Below are 20,181 nucleotides of genomic sequence, written 5' to 3'. Positions count from 1 at the left end.
TTGAAAGGACTTTATTTGTGAACAATGAGAAACTCCTTCTATTGGTCAAAATGTCAGTGTTCAGAAATAATTGACAAAAGAACAAAAGAGGACATGACCAAATATTTCTGCTGCAAGTTGTCAGAGTCTAGAAAGCACTATATGAAAAGGGGTTGGAAGCAGAATCAATAATAATTTTGAAAAGTGGAAAAACTTGCAGGGTTACAGAAAAAACAGAAGAGTAGGACAAATTGGATAGATTTTTTTTTTTAACTCACTCTCGGGACATGGGCATACCGGCTGGCCAACGTTTATTGTCCATCCCTAGTTGCCCTTGTGAAGGTGGTGGTGCTTTCTTGAGTTTTTGCAGTCCTCATACTGTATGTTGACCCACAATGTTCTTAAGGATTTTGACCCAGTGACAGTGAAAGAACGGCGATTATAAGGGATGAAGCAGCTGAAGATGTTTGGGCCTAGGACACTCCCCTGAGGAACTCCTGCAGAGATGTCTTGGAGCTTTGATAACTGACCTCCAACAACCTCAACCCCCACCTTCCTGTGTGCCAGGTATGACTCCAACCAGCGGAGTGTTTGCCCCCTGATACCCATTGATTCCAGTCTTGCCAAGGCTCCACGATACCCATATCTGGTCAAATGCAGCCTTGATGTCAAGAGCTGTCACACTCACCTCACCTCTGGAATTCAGTTCTTTGTCCATGTTTGAACCAAGGCTGTAATGAGGTCAGGAGCTGGATGGCCCTGGCAGAACCCAAACTAGACATCGCTAAGCAGGTGCTGCTTGATAGCACCATTGATGACACCTTCCATCGTTTTGCTGATGATTAAGTAGACTGATGGGGTGGTAATTGGCTGGGTTGGATTTGTCCTTTTTTTTTTTGAACAGGACATACCTGGGCAATTTTCCACATTGTTGGGTAGATGCCTGTGTTGTAAACGTAATGGAAGGGCTTGTCTAGGGGTTCAGGAAGTTCTGGAGCACAAGTCTTCAGTACTGTTGCCGGAATATTGTCAGGGCCTGTAGCCTTTGCAGTATCCAGTGCCTCCAACTGTTTCTTAATGTCAAGTGGAGTGAATCGAATTGGCTGAAGACTGATATCTGTAATGTTGGGGACCACTGGAAAAAAGCCAAGATGGATCATCCACTCGGCACTTCTGGCTGAAGATTGTTGTGAATGTACTGATGTGCTGGGCTCTTCCATCATTGAGGAGGGGGATATTTGTGGAGCCTCCTTCTCCAGTGAGTTGTTTAATTGTTCACCACCACTCACAACTGGATGTGGCAGGACTGCAGAGCTTAGATCTGATCCATTGGTTGTGGAATTGCTTAGCTCTGTCTATCACTTGCTACTTGTGAAAGTTTGACATGCAAATAGTCCTGTTTTGTAGCTTCACCTGGTTGATACTTTATTTTTAGGTATGTCTGGTGCTGCTCCTAGCATCCCTCCTGCCTTTTCCATGGAACCTGGCTTGATGGTAATGGTTGAGTGGGGGGATATGCCAGGCCATGACGTTGCAGATTGGGCTGGAGTACAATTCTGCTGCTGTTGATGGCCCACAGTGCCTCATGGATGCCCAGTCTTGTGTTGCTAGATCTGTTTGAAGTCTTTCCCATTTAGCACTGTGATAGTGCCACACAACACGGTGGAAATTATTCTCCATGTGAAGGCGGGACTTCATCTTCACAAGGACTGTGCCGTGGTCACTCTTACCGATACTGTCATGGATAGATGCAACTGCACCTAGCAGATTGGTAAGGATGAGGTCAAGTATGTTTTTCCCTCTTGTTGGTTCCCTCACCACCTGCCGCAGAGCCAGTCTAGCACCAAGTCCTTTCAGACCTGACCAAAGAGAGCTCTTTCAAAGAGATGATACAGGCACAATAGGTTGAACAACCTCTTACTTTGCTGCATTATTACCCAATTTCTTCTTCAAGGTCCTTATTCATGATATAGTTAGTGAGATTCTACTCAACATTACCCTCTTCTGTCCTGACTTCCACCCTACATGAAGTCCAACCTGTTCAAAAATCCATCCACTCTTTGTTTGCTCAGTCACCAACCTTCATTAACATTGCTCATCCTCCAAAGCACTGAATCCAAAGTCCTTGACCCTTGTTGACAAATGCCTGTCATGGTTGTGCCTTTACACTGCAGCCCCCATCTCCAGCCTGCTGCTCCACAATGTTGGCTCTGCTTCCAGCCAAATCAGTCCTGGCATTTTTGATTTGCTTCTTGTGATCCTTACAGTGTGGAGGGCTTTGAGTTTCTTCCTATGTAAAATAGACTATTAAAATTGCAAGTTTAAAATAAGATAATTACCAGTGAATAATGTAACACCGTCTTAGCCCATGCACAGGCTCAAATCTAGAAAAAGTTGACTAATTAAATATTTTCATTCTTAACTGAGTGCAGTGCTCTGAAAAGAGGAGTCAGCTACCAGAGGAAGTGGTAGATGCAGGTACAGTTACAACATTTAAAAGACATTTGGATAGGTACGTGAGCAGCGAAGGTTTAGAGGGATATGGGCCAAACGCAGGTAAATAAGGCCAGTTTAGTTTGGGAAACTTGGTTGGCATGGACGAGTAGGCCCAAATGGTCTGTTTCTATGCTGTATGACTCCATGACTCTATAACGAAGCTTCTAACATACTTGAGCCAAAATTGTAAAATGCCAGTAATTTTGCAATTTTTTTTGTTCCAAGCTGTTGTAAGGATAATGGCTGTAGGAAGTGAAAAGAAATACTGTAGTGTATTGTAGTGAGGAAGCCAAATCCAAGGATGAACTAAGAAACATTGGACTCAGTAAGACTCCACGGAAAGCATGTGCTATCTATCCCTCCTGTGGGAGCAGTAGGGTACCCACAATGGTGTCATATTCTCAACTGATATTTGCAATCTTGATGGGGACGCAGGCAGGATAGGGAAGAAATAATATTGGTGCAACCTTCTCTGTAGTTTGTAGTTTGAAGTTTTAGGTGAGTTATTCTAAGTCTATTCAAGCGAATATGGGTGTTTTTGGCTTGGCTACCATTTATCACTGACCACTAAGTGCCCTTCAGAAGCTGGTGGTGAGCTGGCAGTCTTGAAATGCTGCAGTGCTGTTGGGAAGAGAATTCCAGAATTTTCACCCAGTGGCTGAAGGAATATCAGTACAGTTCCAAGTCGAGATAGTGTTAGTTTTAAGGAGTTCTTAAAGTTGGTGGTTCCATGTAGGTGCTGCCTTTGTCCTTCTAGGTGGTGGAGGTCATGGGTTTGGCCAGACGCTGTCAAAAGATTCTTGGTGAGTTGCTTCAGTGTGTCTTGTAGATGGTACACAGTGTTGCCACTCTGTGCTGTTGGTGACGGAATGAATGTTCAAGTTTGGTTGGTGGGCTGCTAGTCAAGTAGGCTATATTGCCCTGGATGATATTGAATTTCCTGAGTGATTTTGGAGCTGCAGCCATCCAGATAAATAATGACAGGACCACTTCCGACATGTCCTGTAGATCATATACAGGCTTGGGGGAATCAGGAGGTGAGTCATTCGAAACAGAATTCTTAGCCTCGGACTTGCTGTTGTAGCCAAAGTGTGCTTTTGGCTGGTCCAGTTCAGATTCTGGTCAATGATAACCCCCGCGATGTTAATAGAGAATTCAGTGAAGGTAATGCCATTGAACTTGAGGGTGGTGGTGGTTAAGTGACCTTTTGTTGGAAATGGTCATTGTCTGGCATTTGTGTGGTATAAGCTAGCCACTTGTAAGCTAAAACTGGCTGCATTTGGACACATCACTATCTGAGGAGTTGTGAATGATGCTGATCATTGTGCAAACATTGGTGAACTTCCCCACTTCTGACCTTATGATTTCCAGGAGTCATAGAAACTTTAAAAAAGTATTTTAAACTGTGGAAAAACCTGGAGTGTTGATCTTCCTTCTACTCCAATGCTATTCCCCCTACGCCCTCAAATCTGCCATGATTGCCCATCTTCTGGAAAGACTTTTAGTGACCCCACCATTGTTGCAACTCAGCAGTGTTTCCATCCAAATCTCCCTTTCCCTTACAAAGTACGTAACAGCTGCTGCTTCCCAATCCATGTACAACTTTTTTAGAATTCCAATCAAATTTCCTCTTTGGATCTTGCCACTGTTACAAGTCCAGTGTGTCTGTCTGTGACAGTGGTGAACTAACCACTTCTCAACCAGTCTGCAATCTTCACAGCCACCCTGTTAACTTTGTTATCTTATGTTGCCTTGCTACTTCTATTGTGTCACAGATAAAGTCCATTTCTTATTGTTTTGTTAATACACTCGTCTCTCCTGCCTCTCTCTCCTTTTCTGTCCCGCTGTCTCATTTTCTCATTCTCTTCTCCTCCCCACAACCCATCAGAACCACAGAAAGCACTCTTGAATTCTGCACTTCTCTGCCAGAACTGCTCGCCAGTCCATGCTCATCCTGGAATGAAAATGTAACCCTGAACTGTTTTTCACTGCCTTACAAACCATCTTAGCGTCTCTTGCCTACCTCTGTCACCTCACCACCAGCAAGTGTGAGGAGCCCCATGGATTTATGTTGGTAAGACTGATCCCATCTGATCATCTGTCTTTGCCACATCCCATTGTTTCCCAGGTCCCACCTTCCTCTAACCTTGCACTGCCTCACTTTGAACTCCCATCAAATCCTCTCCTGTCTCCCGTTATGCCGTCTCCAAGCTCATCTTAACCGGGAGACCCCACATTCTATAGACAAGATGAGCTCTATCCTCATGCCAACCAAACTGCTGACCAGCTAGTTTTCTCCCATGTTTACCAAAATTGCTTCAGTACAGCCCCAATGCTTCAGATCTAACAGTATCACTCCTCAGAATACCAACACCCCTCTGTCCTTACAAACCATCTTCTTTCTTTCAGTCTCCTTCTCCAAGTGTTTGAGCTCCACATTTGAGTCTCTCCAGTCCACCCCGTCACAGTATCAAATTTTTTTTTTAATCCAAATCACACAAAATCTCCAATGTATAGTTATAAACTCTTCCTCCTCAACCTTTTCAACTGTCTGCACCTTTGATACAAGCGACCGTGACATTCATCAATATCTCCTCATTGTCATCCAACTGCATAGGTTTACAGTTTATTTTTCCCTATTTAGTTACAGCCAGAGATTTACCTGCAATGACTTCTCTTTTTGATCCCACATCATTGACTCTCGTCTCCCCCAGGAATCACATCTTAACATGTACACTGATGACTGTCTGCTCTCTCAACTCTTCCACTTCTTTTGAGTCATCTAGTGTTTTTCAGTCGTCAGGCTGCTCATCTAATGCTAGTGAGCAGAAATTTCCTCTCGTTATCCTGTTTTCTTTCTATTCATTTGTGGGATGGGAGCGTCACTGGCTGGCCAGCATTTATTGCCTATCCCTAGTTGCCCTTGAGAAGGTGGTGGTGAACTGCCTTCTTGAACCGCTGCAGTCCACCAGCTGTAGGTTGACCCACAATGCCATTAGGGAGGGAATTCCAGGATCTTGACCCAGTGACATTGAATTAACGGCGATATATTTTCAAGTCAGAATGGTGAGTAGCTTGGAGGTGGTGGTGTTCCCATATGTCTGCTGCCCTCTTCCTTCTAGATGGAAGTGGTCATGGGTTTGGAAGGTGCTGTCTGAGGATCTTTGGTGAATTTCTGCAGTGCATCTTGTAGATAGTACACACTGCTGCTACTTAGTGTCGTTGGTGGAGGAAGTGGATGCTTGTAGCTGTAGTGCCAGTCAAGTGGGCTGCTTTATCCTGGATGGTGTCAAGCTTCTTGAGTGTTGTTGGGGCTGCAATCATCCAGGCAAGTGGGGAGTATTCCATCACACTCCTGACTTGTGCCTTGTAGATGGTGGACAGGCCACAAAATCTGTTCCCTAGCCATTGTCTTGTTCCTGCCTTTAGGAACTATGAGCATGCTGCCTGGAACCTCTGTGTCATGTGTGACTGCAGAATGTGCTGCCATATTTCAGTTCTGTCACCACAACAGCTAATTTTCCCCTCTGTATCATCATCATCATCATCATCATCTGCTCTAAACCTGTCTCAGCTCATCTACTACCACAACCTTTATTCATGCCTTTGTTACTTCTTGATTTGACTATTCCAGTACCCCTCTACCAATGAGCCATTCTTCCACCCTTTAAATGTAGGACTCTTGTCCTAATTGACAGCGATTTCACTTGATGCTTTACCTTCCTGCTCATCGATCTACATTGTCTCCTGATTAAAAAAATGACACTCTCCCTGGCCTTGCTACTTCCTAACTCTCTCATCTCTTTCAGCCTCTTAATACTCCAAGAAGCCTATGTTCTTCTCATTCAGACCTCAAGTTCTCGATTTAGCTCCCCCAATAACTGTGGTGTTTTCAGCTCCCGAAGCCCTAAACTCTACGGTTTCTTTGCTAAACCTCTGTCTCTTTGATTCCCTCTTCTCTTTTCAGTTCTTCTTCTAAAACCAGTCTTATGGACCTAGTTTTGATAATTGGGCCCTCCATGTGCAAAATGTTGCAAGGCCTGGGCAACAATCAGGCTTGGGATGATGTTTCAGGCAAATGTTACTTTTTACTGAAGTGCCAGTCAATGACCATCTCCAACAAGAGAAAATCTACCCACCTCCTGTTGACTTTCAATAGTATTACCGTCACTGACTCTCCACTATCAAAACCCTGGGAGTTTCCATTGACCAAATGGAACTGGACCAGCAGTGTAAATATTGTAGCGACAAGACCAGATCAGAGACTGGTGATTCTTCAATGATTCCTCAAAACCTTTCCCGTGTTTTAGAAGGCACAAAATGGCAGCATGATGGACTCCCCTTCACTTGCCAGGTTGAGTTCAACTCCGACAACAATCAAGTAGGCTGATACCATCCAGGACAGAGAACCCACTCCATTGTCTTCCCATCCACAAACACTTAATCACTTTACCATGAACAGGCAATGGTAGCAGTGTGTAGTATAAGATGCACTGCAACAACTCACCAAGGCTCCTTGAATAGGACCTTTCCAACACGCAATCTGTCACTTGGATGGACAAGTGTTATGATGACGGGCCAGAGCCTGAAGTACAGTAGACTGTTAACTGATAATGCCAAAGTGTGTTTTTTTAAAGGAGGGCTGATACTGCCAGAAGTGGCTGTGGATCTAAAGTAAGTGGCTAGAGAGAGAAACTGATGAAATGTAAGTGTCAAAGAAACTTCAAACAGACTGGAATGTGATCTCTTATGTCCGCAAAGACAAAGAGGGTCTGGTAACCCCCTGTTCAACAGCAAGCCGTCCTCTGTGGGTTATATCCAAAACAGCAGATACAGTTTGTGTTTTCCCCCTTTGAAGACTACAGTCAAACATTGATTCCCGAGTTGCCCCTGTGTTGCAGGTAAAGGAAAATCCACCGTCAGTGTTGCAAACCACTTTTTTTAAAAAAAAAAGAATCGGGACAAACAAGCTTCCATCAACCTGCAAAATCAAGAATCTCGAGATTAATCAACTGTTTAACTGCTAACATCCTAACTCTAACCCTATCGCTACCGGTAACCGCCAGTGGAATAGCTGCAACATCCAACTATCCACTTTCTGCAAACAATTTAGAAGCTGATATGTATTTATTTTTTTTAAGTTTTATCTGTTGGATTGTCCTGTTAGTTTGAATCTATGTGGATGCTTGTAGCGTTACTAATTCTCGTGTTTAGTAGTTAATAAAATCACTCTTGATTTGAGAAAACCTGGTTAAATTTGCTCCTTTGAAATTCATTTGGATCTGGGACAAAGATATTCAGAAGAGAAGAAATCCTTTCTAAATTCACCTTGTTACAATTGGCCGAGGGGCTGGCTGATTGAAGAAGGGGAAATAGTTCATCCCTGCTCACCAGGAGGCTTAGCAGTTTGGGGTCTGCTGTCTGAAGCTGTAATGAATTGGGAACCTCGTCCAGCTCTGATTGGAGCACAAGGGAAGCAGAAAAATGAGATTGTCAAAACCTGCAAGTTCCCTTCCAATTTACACATTATCCTGACTATATCACCAAATCAATAAGCAAAAATCGCCTTGCGTGGCTCGGTGTCAAACATTTCTAATAATGCTCCCGTGAAGTACCTTGTGAGATGCTTTATTACATTAAAGGTACTATATATACAGTATAAGGTGTTGATGTGAAATTAAGTGAAAACATGTCAGTATTAGTAGTCTTGCAGTTCACAGTTAAATAGACTTGAATGCAAGCAAAGCCTCATGTTCTTTTGGTTGCTAGGAGCAATAGTTTGTATAAAATGAGGCAAGAGGAAAGAATAGCCACTGTAACCAGATGCAGAATGTTGAACACTATGTAAAATGATTGATTTGATAAACTATTTTCTAACCACCTTGACCACAGCGCTGCTGATGTAATTTGCATGGTGAAGTTTTTAAAAGACTTACTGTACCAGCGAACTGGATTAAGCCATTGGTAATTAGCCTACGCAGTGGATTTTCAGATCACGTCTCTTCAGCTCGCTAGTATGATCGGCTTTAATAACTGCAGGGGGATCTGTATTTATTGATTCATGCTCTGACCTGTAGCTGTGTTTTTTAATTCAATACTTTGTGGGTATGGGCATTTAATGTTTACTTTCCTCTTCAGAAATGATTTTAATCTCCAGTTTTGGAAGTTGAGGGGCTTTGTGTTTCTTTGTTGCGTTCTGGTGTATTTATTGAATGGTTTACATTGCTCATTAAAATTCAGTGTTGTTGTAAAGCATCCAGAGACTTGATTTGTTAACTAAGGTGTTAAATGGAAATGGAGGTGTAAATCTTGTATCTGAAATGAAAAATTGCTATTGATTCTCATATTGCATTGCAGGGAAAGAAGTGATGTTGCTCATGCAAGCATTGAACACGCTCAGCACTCCAGAGGAGAAACTGGCAGCTTTGTGCAAGAAATATGCAGACTTGGTACGTTGTGTCACTGTGTTACTTCTGCCGTAATATTACACATTGTGAACTGGGAGCGGAGGGAATGAGGAAAGAGAAAAATAGAAGTAGCTACAGTTTTTGACATTCTTCTGTTTACATTATTAGCCTTAGAACATCAGTTCATTGAACTTATGAGTGCATAACTAGGCATATATTCCATGGAGTTTAAAAAGATCTGAACTGACTGCAATATACAAAATTCTTAAGAGACGTGAGGGGTAGATGCAGGGAGGGTATTTCTCCTGGTGGTATCTCGAGTCAAATTTCAAAGCTTCAGAGTAAAAAGTTGGCAATTTAGGACTGAGGTGAAGGAGAACATGGTTTTCACTTCAGACTATTGTGAACCTTTGGAATTCTTGACCTTCAGATATCTGTGGATACTCAGTCACTGAGTGTATTCGTAAAATCAGCATGGTATGGTTACAACAAGGAAGAGGCTGTCATTTCAATGCTTTCTGCAAGAGTAGCTCAGCTGGTTCCATTCCGCTATCGTGTCAGGACAGCGTTTTAAATGTACGTGTTAGGTACTGAAGAAACTAGGTGATTTAGGGAATAGTCCAGGAAGTGAAGTCGAGTTAGAAGATCAGCCGTCGTTATATTGTGTTGGTAGAGCAGGTTCAGAGGTCCGAATGACCTGCATTTATGATCTGTTATAATCAAGGCCTTAAAAGCAAGGTTTGATGTAGTATTTGTTCTGTTGTTTTTCCAAAACATCCATATCCCTAGTCGTCTGGGGCGACTGGAGGTAGGCATGGGAGAGGCCCATCAACGATTGGAAGGGGTTGTTAACTTAGCGTGATGATCATCATTTATTCATCAAGCACTGACTTTCTGGAAAATAAAAACAATTTTGTGGCACTGGTTATAGGAAACCTTTTTTTCTTTCGCTTTTCCTTCTCCAAAACAAATTGCTGGAAATTTTCAGCAAGTCTGGCAGCATCTGTGGAGAGAAAGCAGAGTTAACATTTCAGGTCCAGTGACCCTTCTTCAGAACTGAGTTGAGAAGGGGAGTTCTGAGGAAGGGTTACTGGACCTGAAATGTTAACTCTGCTTTCTCTCCACAGATGCTGCCAGACCTGCTCAGATTTTCCAGCAGTTGCTGTTTTTGATTTTGATTTCTAGTGTTCGCAGTTCTTTGGATTTTTTTGCTTTACCTTTTGCTGAGGAACAAGGTATTGTTGTGCTCCTGTACCTCATCCAAGTAACAGAGCTAGTGTGAGTCTTGGCTGTAGTTTGAGTTTTTTAGGGTGCCGCACCAGCTTGGTTTTGTTCTGGCTTGCTGTTTGCATGACAGCACTGAGGTCCTGGGGCATTTTTCATTACCTATTGTTTTGTTCCTCCTAAATGAGATTGTTTTTAGCACCTCACGATCACCCCGGCCCATTGCAGTCTAAAAGATGTACTTGCTGTTCCCCAGCACTTCATGCAGCCCAGCAATCTCCAGTGTTTTTGTGTGATTCAAGGCAGTGAATCTGCGAATGCTATTCAACCTTAAAAACAGCATAGTTAAAACTGTCCTGTCCTCTCCCTCCATCAGTGGTTGCTTTCCACAGGGTCCCCTGCAGCATGTTAATGGCCTGGAAAGGGGACTATGGTGAATTTTTCCCTTGTGTAATTTACACCATCGCCACAACCAAGATCCGTCGTTCCTAGAACAGTCTGAGAATTTGATTTGGGGCCATCTTGGTGCCTGTTTTAAGACCATAAGAAATAAGAACTACTCAAAAAAACAAACAATTAGGAGGGAGGCAATGGCCTGTTAATCCAGAGACCTATTTAATGTTCTGGGGACCTGGTGTCGAATCCCACCGTGACAGATGGTGGAATTCAAATTCCACCAAATAAAGTCTGGAATTAAGACCATGATGATGACCATGAATTCATTGTCAATTGTCAGGAAAAACCCATCTGTTTCACTAATGTCCTTTGGGGAAGGAAACTGCAATCCTTACCTGGTCTGGCCTGCATGTGACTCTGGACCCACAGCAATGTGGTTGACTCATAACTACCCTCTGGGCAATTAGGGATGGGCAATAAATGCTGGCCTAGCCTTCAACGCCCTCTCTTGTGAATGAATAGAATAAAAAGACTGATCCAACATTCCTCACGTCTTGCCTTTTCTCCGTTATTCCTGATTTTTCCCCTTTAATTGCAAGTGAAACCCCTTGGTCGAAGTGTGCTGTTGAGAGTGGTAGAGTGCAGCCTTGCGTTTTGTAAGGGAAGGTCTCTCTCTTTACTCTTTTACATTTGATACTTGATTGCTCAGTGTTGCTGAAATGACATTCCTGTAGATAGACCTAAAGCCTGTTGCAGTCTGGAGCGTGTTCACCATTTAGCTAAACATTAATAAGAGCCAGGATTATCCAGCAAATCGCTTCAGCAATGTTTCAATTTACTGAAACAAACCAGATTCTTTGTCCCTTGAAGGCTAATTGTAACAACAGGGGAGGCAGTGGTGTCGGAGAAGTGGAACTGAACTCAAAATCCAGAGCACTCCAATCTGCTGTGGTGAAAATCAAATTCAGTAAGAATCTAGAATAAAAAGTTGTCCTAATGGTGACTGTGTAACCACTGTTGATTGTTGTAAAACTCATCATTAATGTGCTTTAGGGAAGGAGATCTGCCATCCTTACCCAGTCTGGCCTACGCATGACTCCAGACCCAGAGCAATGTTGTTGACTCTAAACTGCCTTCTGTGCAATTAAGGATGGGCAATAAATGTTAGCGGAGCCAGTGACACCTCATTCCATGGACAAACGAAGAAACAAATCAAGTGTTGTATGTTGCTAGTGTGTTTGGCCCTAAGAATTACCGCCAACCCTTTGTCCCTGGGGTCATTTTTAGTGTTGTGTACACTATCATTTGATTGAGTGTCAAATACATTATGAAGGCTTGAAGTGTTTTGGGTTCTAAATGAGCTTAGTAGATTGGAGATGGAGTTCTGAGCCAATGCAAGTGGTAATGCATGCTGATCATTCAGCCCCCACCTCCCCATTCCCCTGATGTTGCCGACCCAGGAACCGATCTCCAACTAAGATATAATACAGTGTGGTGCTGGAGGAACACGGCAGGCCAGGCAGCATCAGAGGAGCAGGAAAGTTGACATTTCAGGACAGGACCCTTCTGCAGAAATGCTCCTCTGATGCTGCCTGGCCTGCTGTGTTCCTCCAGCTCCACACTGTTATATCTGACTCCAGCATTGGCTTCTTACTATCTCCAACTAAGATATCTTGCTTTGTACTGGACTATCTTGAAGAAGATGATGAGCTCGATATTGACGCACTGGAATAGGAGCAAATACAGCCACTGGATTGCTATGCTCACAGGAAATGCAGAGCTCGGAATTTGATGCAAAACCTGCTCAATAATAAAACCGCTCCATTTTGCTTTCCCCATGAAAGTGAGAACTTTCTTTAGACCATGTAGATTTAATATAATGTTATAAATGAGGACAGAACTTATTTATGTGTTTGACATAGTTCAGATATTGCTTTCTGGTGGAAGTCTCCGTCACCTACGAAGTTGGAATTTTGACTTCCTAAACCATCCATCACTCTGGGGAACAAGGCAACAGGCTGTATCTTCCAGTGTTTGTCCTCTCAACTTGCAGAATTATTTTATTGGCAACATGACTGACCATTCACAAGACAGGTCAGAGTTCACTACCCACACATCCTGGCTCTTAGTCCCATTCTCCAGCACTACCCATCAGATGGTGGAAAAGTAAGCAGACTTTAATGGACCTAGTGAGGAGTGGTTATGGTTTCCCTGTTCTTAACCCTTTCTCAGTTACTTGTGACAAATATTTTTATTCTGTCTTAAGACATAGTTATCACACTTAATGAATCTTGGTTAACCAGATTAAAAAATAAAGCAGAGCCAATTCTGGAGCAAGAATATGGAGTTTTATTACCAATGACTGAAAAAAAAATAAAACAAAACATAGTTAAAGATCTTAAGAGTGCCTTTGGTTGTGTGAATGAAAAGACCAATGGCCAACTGTTTAATTGTTGTCTTGTCTCCTCTGTAATGGTAGAACTGTAGATAGCCTGGAGTTATTAGTGAATCATTGTTGCTTTTCATCAGCTAGTTTTCTGAGCTCAAGGGAGTCTGTGGCAGAGCGAGAGGAGCTTCCAGCATCTTTGCTGTTATCATTCCATATTGCTAACTCCCTCTGCATTGTTGTTCAAAGAAAGCTACTGAAACATGATTTGTTTGTATGTTCCAAGTCTGCCTCAATTGTCTTTTTACAAACTGAATGCTTCTAAAGTAACATTCCATCTCCAATATGTGAAGATATGATGTAAATGTGAGCAAAATAAAAGAGGCAAGCTTCTGACAGCTCACTGAGTTTCAGGCCCTCTTGATTAAGATGGGAATTCCATTGCAGCTCTTGTTTGTATATTCAGTGTGTGGTACCTGGGCTTGTTAGATGGTCATAGCTGCCATTTTAGGTCACCAGAGTCTTTTTTTTAAAACCATTTTTAGTCCATGAAAGTCTGATATTGAATTTTAATGGTGAAAGTTGAATATTGATAGTCCATTTTCAGTACAGTTGTAGCAATACGAGTACCCAGAAGGAAACATTTTTCAAGACTCTTATCAATGGATATCTGCATCACTTCTTTGCCTCTAAAATCAATTGCAGCAGCATAATGTAGTCATACGAAAGTTGACTGTATTTTTCTTATGCATTGAATGTTAAATGTTTTTTGCATCACTGCAGTTGAATTTTACAGTTTGGGTTGATGGATCAATGTGAAACTGAGCTATGGGCCAAGAACCACTGAGATTGGTTTCAACATTCCTGAGCTGGGGAGGGGAAAATATTAGTGTTAGTTCTTAATTGATCTCCAGTAACTTGTAATAGAAGTAAAAGCATGTAAAGGTTTGGTGAGGACAGAAATGACTTTGGTCACAATGCTCAAGCTCTCCATTAAAACATTATTATTATTTGTTGCTGCGGCAAGGAACTAAAGGCTGCATGCAACAGGAGTCAGTGGCCTTTAGGAGAGGTTAGTTGAGGATATTGATAAGTTACCAAAGTGTTTCCAGTTTGTTTTTTGTCTTATTGGTGTTTTTGGGTCATTTTCATCAGTTTTACTTTTCTTATTGTGATGTGGAAGTGGTGCTGAAGGTGAAGGATCATCTTGTTAAATGTTCTCCAAGATGGCAGCTTTTGTTGCCGATAATTAATAAAAGTGAACAAACTAGTCTCGTCCGGTTGAAATTTTCAAACTAGCACAGGGTGCCTGATTATGTTATGATGCAAATTCCCTAGCTACCTTAATAAAAACCGAAAGAACTGCATTTGCTGTAAATCAGAAACAAAAACAGAAGTTGCTGGAAAAGCTCAGCAGGTCTGGCAGCATCTGTGGAGAGAGATCAGAGTTAACGTGTCGGGTCCAGAAGGGTTCTGAGGAAGGGACACTCAATCCAAGACGTTAACTCTGATTTCTCTCCACAAATGCTGCCAGACCTGCCGAGCTTTTCCAGCAATTTTTTTTCAGTCCCTACATACCTTCTCAGTTTGGCCGCAGTGTTTTTCCCTTTGTTTATGGGATATGGGTGATGCTGGGTGGCCAACATTTACTGCCCATCCCTATTGCTGCTGAAACCAAGTGCTTTGGTAGGTCAGTTAAGAGTCAACCTACTGTTGTGGGTCTTGACTGTCTGCCCAGGCCAGGCAAAGATAGCAGATGACCTTTCCTAATCAACATTATTAAACCAGATTTGCTCACAACAGTCGACAGAGGTTACGTGGTCACCTTTAGGTTAGTTTTTAATTCCAAACTTCCATCCGTTCAGATGTCACCATCTGGTTAGGGTGGATTGACCATGCTAAATTGCCCATAGTGTCCAGGGATGTGCAGGCTGGGAGGATTAGCCATGGGAAATGCAGGGTTACAGGGACACAGTAGTTGGTGGTGGGAGGGAAATCAAGTTTTGTGGGATACTCTTCGGAGGGTCAGTGTAGACTCAATGGGCCGAATGGCAGGCTTCCACACTGGAGATTCCATCATCTGCCACGGTTTGGTTTGAACCCATGTCTTCCAAACGTCAGCCTGAGTATCTGCGCTATTAGTCCAGTGACAATATGACTACAGCACTGACTCCCCGTATGACTAATGGAAAACCATTATTAGGGAATAACACTTTGCTCTTAAATCATTATTTATTTGTGTCACCAAGATGTTTCTTCTTAGGACATTGGTTTGTGTGCTTTTCATACAGATACATTATATTTTTGTTTGATTCTCCTTTGGGTACATATGTATCTCAGGAAGAAAATCTATTGTGCTTTTCTGCATTTCTCGAGTCCAACTATATTTATTCATTTTTCCTTTCAAAATGCACTATTGGCTTTCGTTTTCTTGGTTGTGCATTTTAATATCAGCTATTACTAGATTTTATAACGTTTATGCTTTATGCCATTTATTTATGCCTTTTAGTTATCAAACCTTTAGCTGATTTTAATTAATTTTCCACATAGAAAGTTTCAGAATTTCTCTTGGCCTTCTCTGTTCTGGTAAAAGGTTTCAGTGTCTTTGGTTTCTCTTGTAGCTAAAACCTAATTCTCTGGTATTTACCGAAGTTGAACATTGCTTCTTTGTTCTTGTACTCTTTGCCCCTGATTACGAAACCCAAGATACTATTTACAGATTTGTCACCTTGTTTTCCCCACTTAAAAAGATTGAACTATTGCTAAGTCTCTCTGATATCGCCCTTTTCAATTTGTGTTCATATCGTTTTGATTTCTTATCACAGTGTATTGACTCATAGTGAAATGCAGTGTGTTCTTGAGATTGAGTGATTTGTTCAGTCTAAGAAGCGGTGATCAAAATTTTGGAGTATTATTATAGCTTCTTTATTTGTTGGATTATCTGTTTGATAATTTACATTCCAGTTGATTTACTTTGTAAAGAGTCCCTTTTGTCACTGCACACTTAAGATGATAGGAAAGTGCCATAGCTATGCGTACACTTCTTTATCGTGTCAAATGCATTTTATGATATTAATTCATCTCAAATTGCCCTTCACACCACCAGATCTGTAATTAAGTACTTCACCATGGTCTTGTGTCACACAGTTTATTTTTACACACAACATAGTTTGCTAATAAATTCTAACAGTGTCACTGGCTGTTACCTTTATATTTAAAGTGGGTATAAGCAATATAAAAGTTTCATGTATCTGATTTAAGAAGGTCAGCACATTGGCAGCATTCTTTTTAGTAATCTGCTCATTGTTTATTCCTAGTTGGAAGAGAACAGAAGTGTCCAGAAGCAAATAAAACTACTTCAGAAGAAACAGGCACAGATAGTGAAGGAGAAAGTTCACCTGCAGAGTGAGCACAGCAAAGCCATTCTCGCTCGTAGTAAGCTGGAGAGTCTTTGCCGTGAACTTCAGCGTCATAATAAAACCTTAAAGGTGAGTGTGTTCTGCTTTTGATAAAGTGAAGGTTAAAAGTACTGTACGGTCTAGTTATTTAGCTTCAGTTTAATTGCAGCATTTTATTATGGGAGTGGTTAAATTATATTTTAAGTTGTGCTAAACTACAGATATGGGCTTTATGGATATCTATGTCATGTCTGACAAACCTAGTTAAATCCTTTGGGGTGGTCGCTAGCACGATAGGATATCATCTCCAGTTGTTGTCTGTATGCACATGTAAATGACGTTTGAAAAAGTTCGACACAGGGATTAACAAAAATTTCATTGCCACCAAGTCAGGAAGCATACAAAGTATCCTTTTATTTGTTAATGGAATGTGGACATCATTGGCATTTATTGCCCACTCTGTATCTGAGACAGTGGTGATAAGCTGCCTTATTAAACCACTGCAGTCTTCTAAGTGTAGGGACATTCACAGTACTATTAGGAAGTGAGTTCCCAGGATTTTGGGATCGAGTGAGTACAGTAATATTGTTCCAAGTCTTTGTGATTCAGAGAGAAACTTGCAGTTGGTGGCTTTCCTATGCATCTGCTGCCCCTGTCCTTCTAGGTAGTAGAGATCATGGGTTTAGAAGTTGTTGTTGAAAGAACCTTACTGAGTGACTACAGTACACCTTGTAGATGGTATATTCTGCCACTGTGCTTGGGTGGTAGAGAAAGTGAATGTTGAAAAAGGTGCATGGGATGACAGTCAAGCAGGCTGCCTTGCCCTGGATGGTGTTGATCTTTTTGAATGTTCCTGGAGCTGCACACATCCAGGCGAGTGGTGAGTAATTCTGTCTCTATTCTGATTTGTATCTTGTAGGCGACTGACAGCTTTGGGAATTCAGGAGCTGAGTTAATTAGGAAAGTTCCCAGCCTCTGACCTACTCTTGTAGCACAGCATGTTTGTGGCTGGTCCTGTTCAGTTTCTGGTCAGTGGCTAACTGCTTTCCCCCCTTGTCCCAGGATGTTGATAGTGAGATATTCAGTAATCCTAATGTTATTGGATGTCGAGGGGTGGTTAGTTTCTCTCTATTGGAGATGGTCATTGCCTGGCACTTACATGGTGTAAATGTTACTTGCAATGATCAGCCCAAGTCTAGATACGAAAACAGACTATTCAGTATCTGAGGAGCTGTGAATGATGCTAAACACTCTTCAGCCATCAGTGAACAGATAAGAGCTGAATGTTACAAAGGCATATTGCCTAGGTGAGTGATCACAATTGTAGCAAATAGAGTAAGGTACATAGCAATAATTAATTATAGGCTATTGACCCGGATTTACAACTAGTTCATAACTGTACTGCATCTTAACTCTGTTTACCTGCCTTGGATTTGGACATAGTGCTAAACGTCCAGAGTAAGAAAATTATTTTCAGGGGAATAATCATACTGGCAAGAAGGGCAATCGCTAATACAGAGTGCATACTGACCAGGTATATTAAAAATGAAGACATTCCACTAGTTGATGCATAGCATGATACACAAGGTCAGTGTGTGTAAATCTGTCTTTCTGTGGATCCCAGAATATGTGATATCTTCTTCTGAAGGCCAAGGGTTTTTGTCCTGAATCAAGAGAACTGGTTCATTCTTCAACATTTTAGCTTAGCTGCCTTAACTTTATCATAAATACAAATTTCTTCGCAGCTTTAACATTTCAACTTTAGCTTTCCAGTACTGCAAGTGTTATGTGCAATATGGCTGTCTTTGTCAGTGCTGAAACCAGCTTTCTAACAAAGATGGGTCACTTTTACTTATGCTGTCTGGCTTTCCATCCCATGGTATTGAATGATGTGATATTGTTTATACCCTTTTACTGACATTATGTTTAATGGCCCAAATGTTAATTCCTGCCAAACAACCTGTCTCTGGCACTAAACATTGATGGAGTCTCACTCTATCAATTTTTAATTATTGTAGGTTTAAGCAGTGCAAATTTAAAAATATTATTATTTTATGTTTAACTCTTGATTTCTTGAGCCGATCTTCCTTTCCCTTGCTTTATTTTCCCTTCTGGAGCCAATTTAACATGGAATGCACGGGCTCTAATTTACACTTGCTTCTCAGTCTTTGTGCTGACAATTTCACAGTCCTTCAGTCTGACTGGTTAAAGAGGTGCATATTGTTTTCCCTGTTCACTCCCAGGTGCCAAACGTCCTGTTTCCTTCTCTGCAATGTTTTCAGCTCACGTTTTTGCTGGCCTGTGCAAAAGTTGTAAAACCTTAAGAAATGGATGGACAGGTCTAAATAATGGCTGATGCTGTTATTGGTCCTGTCACAGCAAACCTTGGGTTTTGATGATTCCTAACTCTTCCCAATAAAATCCATCATAGCTCTCTTGGGGTCGTCTTGTGTAGTGATTACAGGTTCGAAGCCAAATGCCCTGGTCCAGTTTTTACTTCTGCAAACTGCTTCCTTTACATTTGAAAGGAATTCAGTCGGGGTAATGAACTGACTACAAATGCATTTTTAAATTGCACAGGAGGAAAACATGCAGCGAGCGCGGGAGGAAGAAGAACGTCGCAAGGAAGTGACAGCGCATTTTCAAATGACCCTCAATGAAATTCAGGCCCAGATGGATCAGCACAACCTGCACAACACTAAGCTACGGCAGGAAAACATCGAACTAGCTGAACAACTGAAGAAACTAATAGAACAGTATGAGCTGCGAGAAGAGGTAATTTAGGGTTGTTCGGGTTCCTTATGTTTTGCTTGTAATCGAGAATTGCAGATGATAAAATATCAGAAGTTCTCCAGTATAACAGTTTAGATTTCCACACTTCCTTATGAACAATTCTAATTGTTGTCAGAGTTAAGTTTTATATTTGTACATTTTTCTTTCTAATGGCAAACTTTCCTTGCCACAGGTATTAGATATTAGGAAAGCTGATAACTCAGTCAATCCCAAGTATGGAGGTACTGTCCTATGAGGAGAGGTTGAGTAGATTGTGTCTGTACTCATTGTAAAATAGAAGATTGCGAGGTAATCTTATTGAAACATACAAGATTCATAGAGGAAACAACAGGAGAGTTGTGGAAAGCTTGTTTCCCTTGTGAGAGAGTCTACAGCCAGAGAGCACAATTTTCTGAATAAGATTATTTAAGACAGATGAAGAGGAATTTCTTGGCTTGGGGCAGTGAATCATGGAATTCTTTACCACAGAAGGCTGTTGAGGCTGGGTCATTTGAGTATTACCAAGGCCAAGAAAGACATTTTTAATCAGTAAGAGAATTAAGGGTTGTGGGGAAAAGGCAGGACAGTGGGGTTGTCCATGATCTAATTGAACAGCAGAGTAGACTTGAGGGCTGAATGTTACCTTTTATAGTTTTATAATTGCTCATAACATTTCACATTCTATCTAGAGACAGCTATTTGCAGTTTTCCTGGAAGCTTTAGTTTCACTAGTGGTTTTGTGTACTTTCATTGATAACTCTGTAATCTTGGCCATTGGCAAATTAGCCATATCATATAATAATGTGAGAAAGCCAAGTTAAACAATTTGATGTCTGCAATCTCACAGTGGTTGAACTTTGGATATTTTGTAATAGATAATCAAAGTTTAATTTTAAACTATTCTGATGAAGTGGTTCTTGCCAGGAGTAAAAATTGTTTCAGTGATAGTAGGAACTGCAGATGCTGGAGAATCTGAGATAACAAGGTGTAGAGCTGGATGAACACAGCAGGCCAAGCAGCATCAGAGGAGCAGGAAGGCTGACATTTCGGGCCTAGACCCTTCTTCAGAAATGGGGGAGGGGAAGGGGGTTCTGAAATAAATAGGGAGAGAGGGGGAGGCGGA

General features: G+C 41.6%; 2 protein-coding genes across 14 annotated transcripts in view; one reads left to right on the top strand and one right to left on the bottom strand.

The window, feature by feature from the left end:
* reps2 (RALBP1 associated Eps domain containing 2) overlaps nucleotides 1-20,181 on the bottom strand; it is a 362,214-nt gene that overhangs the window by 196,587 nt on the left and 145,446 nt on the right. The window lies entirely within an intron of this gene.
* LOC109928620 (gamma-taxilin) overlaps nucleotides 1-20,181 on the top strand; it is a 66,284-nt gene that overhangs the window by 30,145 nt on the left and 15,958 nt on the right. For all 3 annotated transcript variants that reach the window (XM_020528548.2, XM_048602686.1, XM_048602685.1), the window contains exons 3-5: nucleotides 8,833-8,924; nucleotides 16,206-16,376; nucleotides 18,867-19,061. In XM_020528548.2, coding sequence (XP_020384137.1) covers nucleotides 8,833-8,924; nucleotides 16,206-16,376; nucleotides 18,867-19,061 — 458 coding nt within the window. The remainder of the gene's footprint in view (nucleotides 1-8,832; nucleotides 8,925-16,205; nucleotides 16,377-18,866; nucleotides 19,062-20,181) is intronic.

This window comes from Rhincodon typus, chromosome 11, assembly GCF_021869965.1.
Source record: "Rhincodon typus isolate 14 chromosome 11, sRhiTyp1.1, whole genome shotgun sequence".
In the NCBI taxonomy this organism is placed as follows: domain Eukaryota; kingdom Metazoa; phylum Chordata; class Chondrichthyes; order Orectolobiformes; family Rhincodontidae; genus Rhincodon; species Rhincodon typus.
This window is presented reverse-complemented; position numbering and strand designations above follow the sequence as displayed.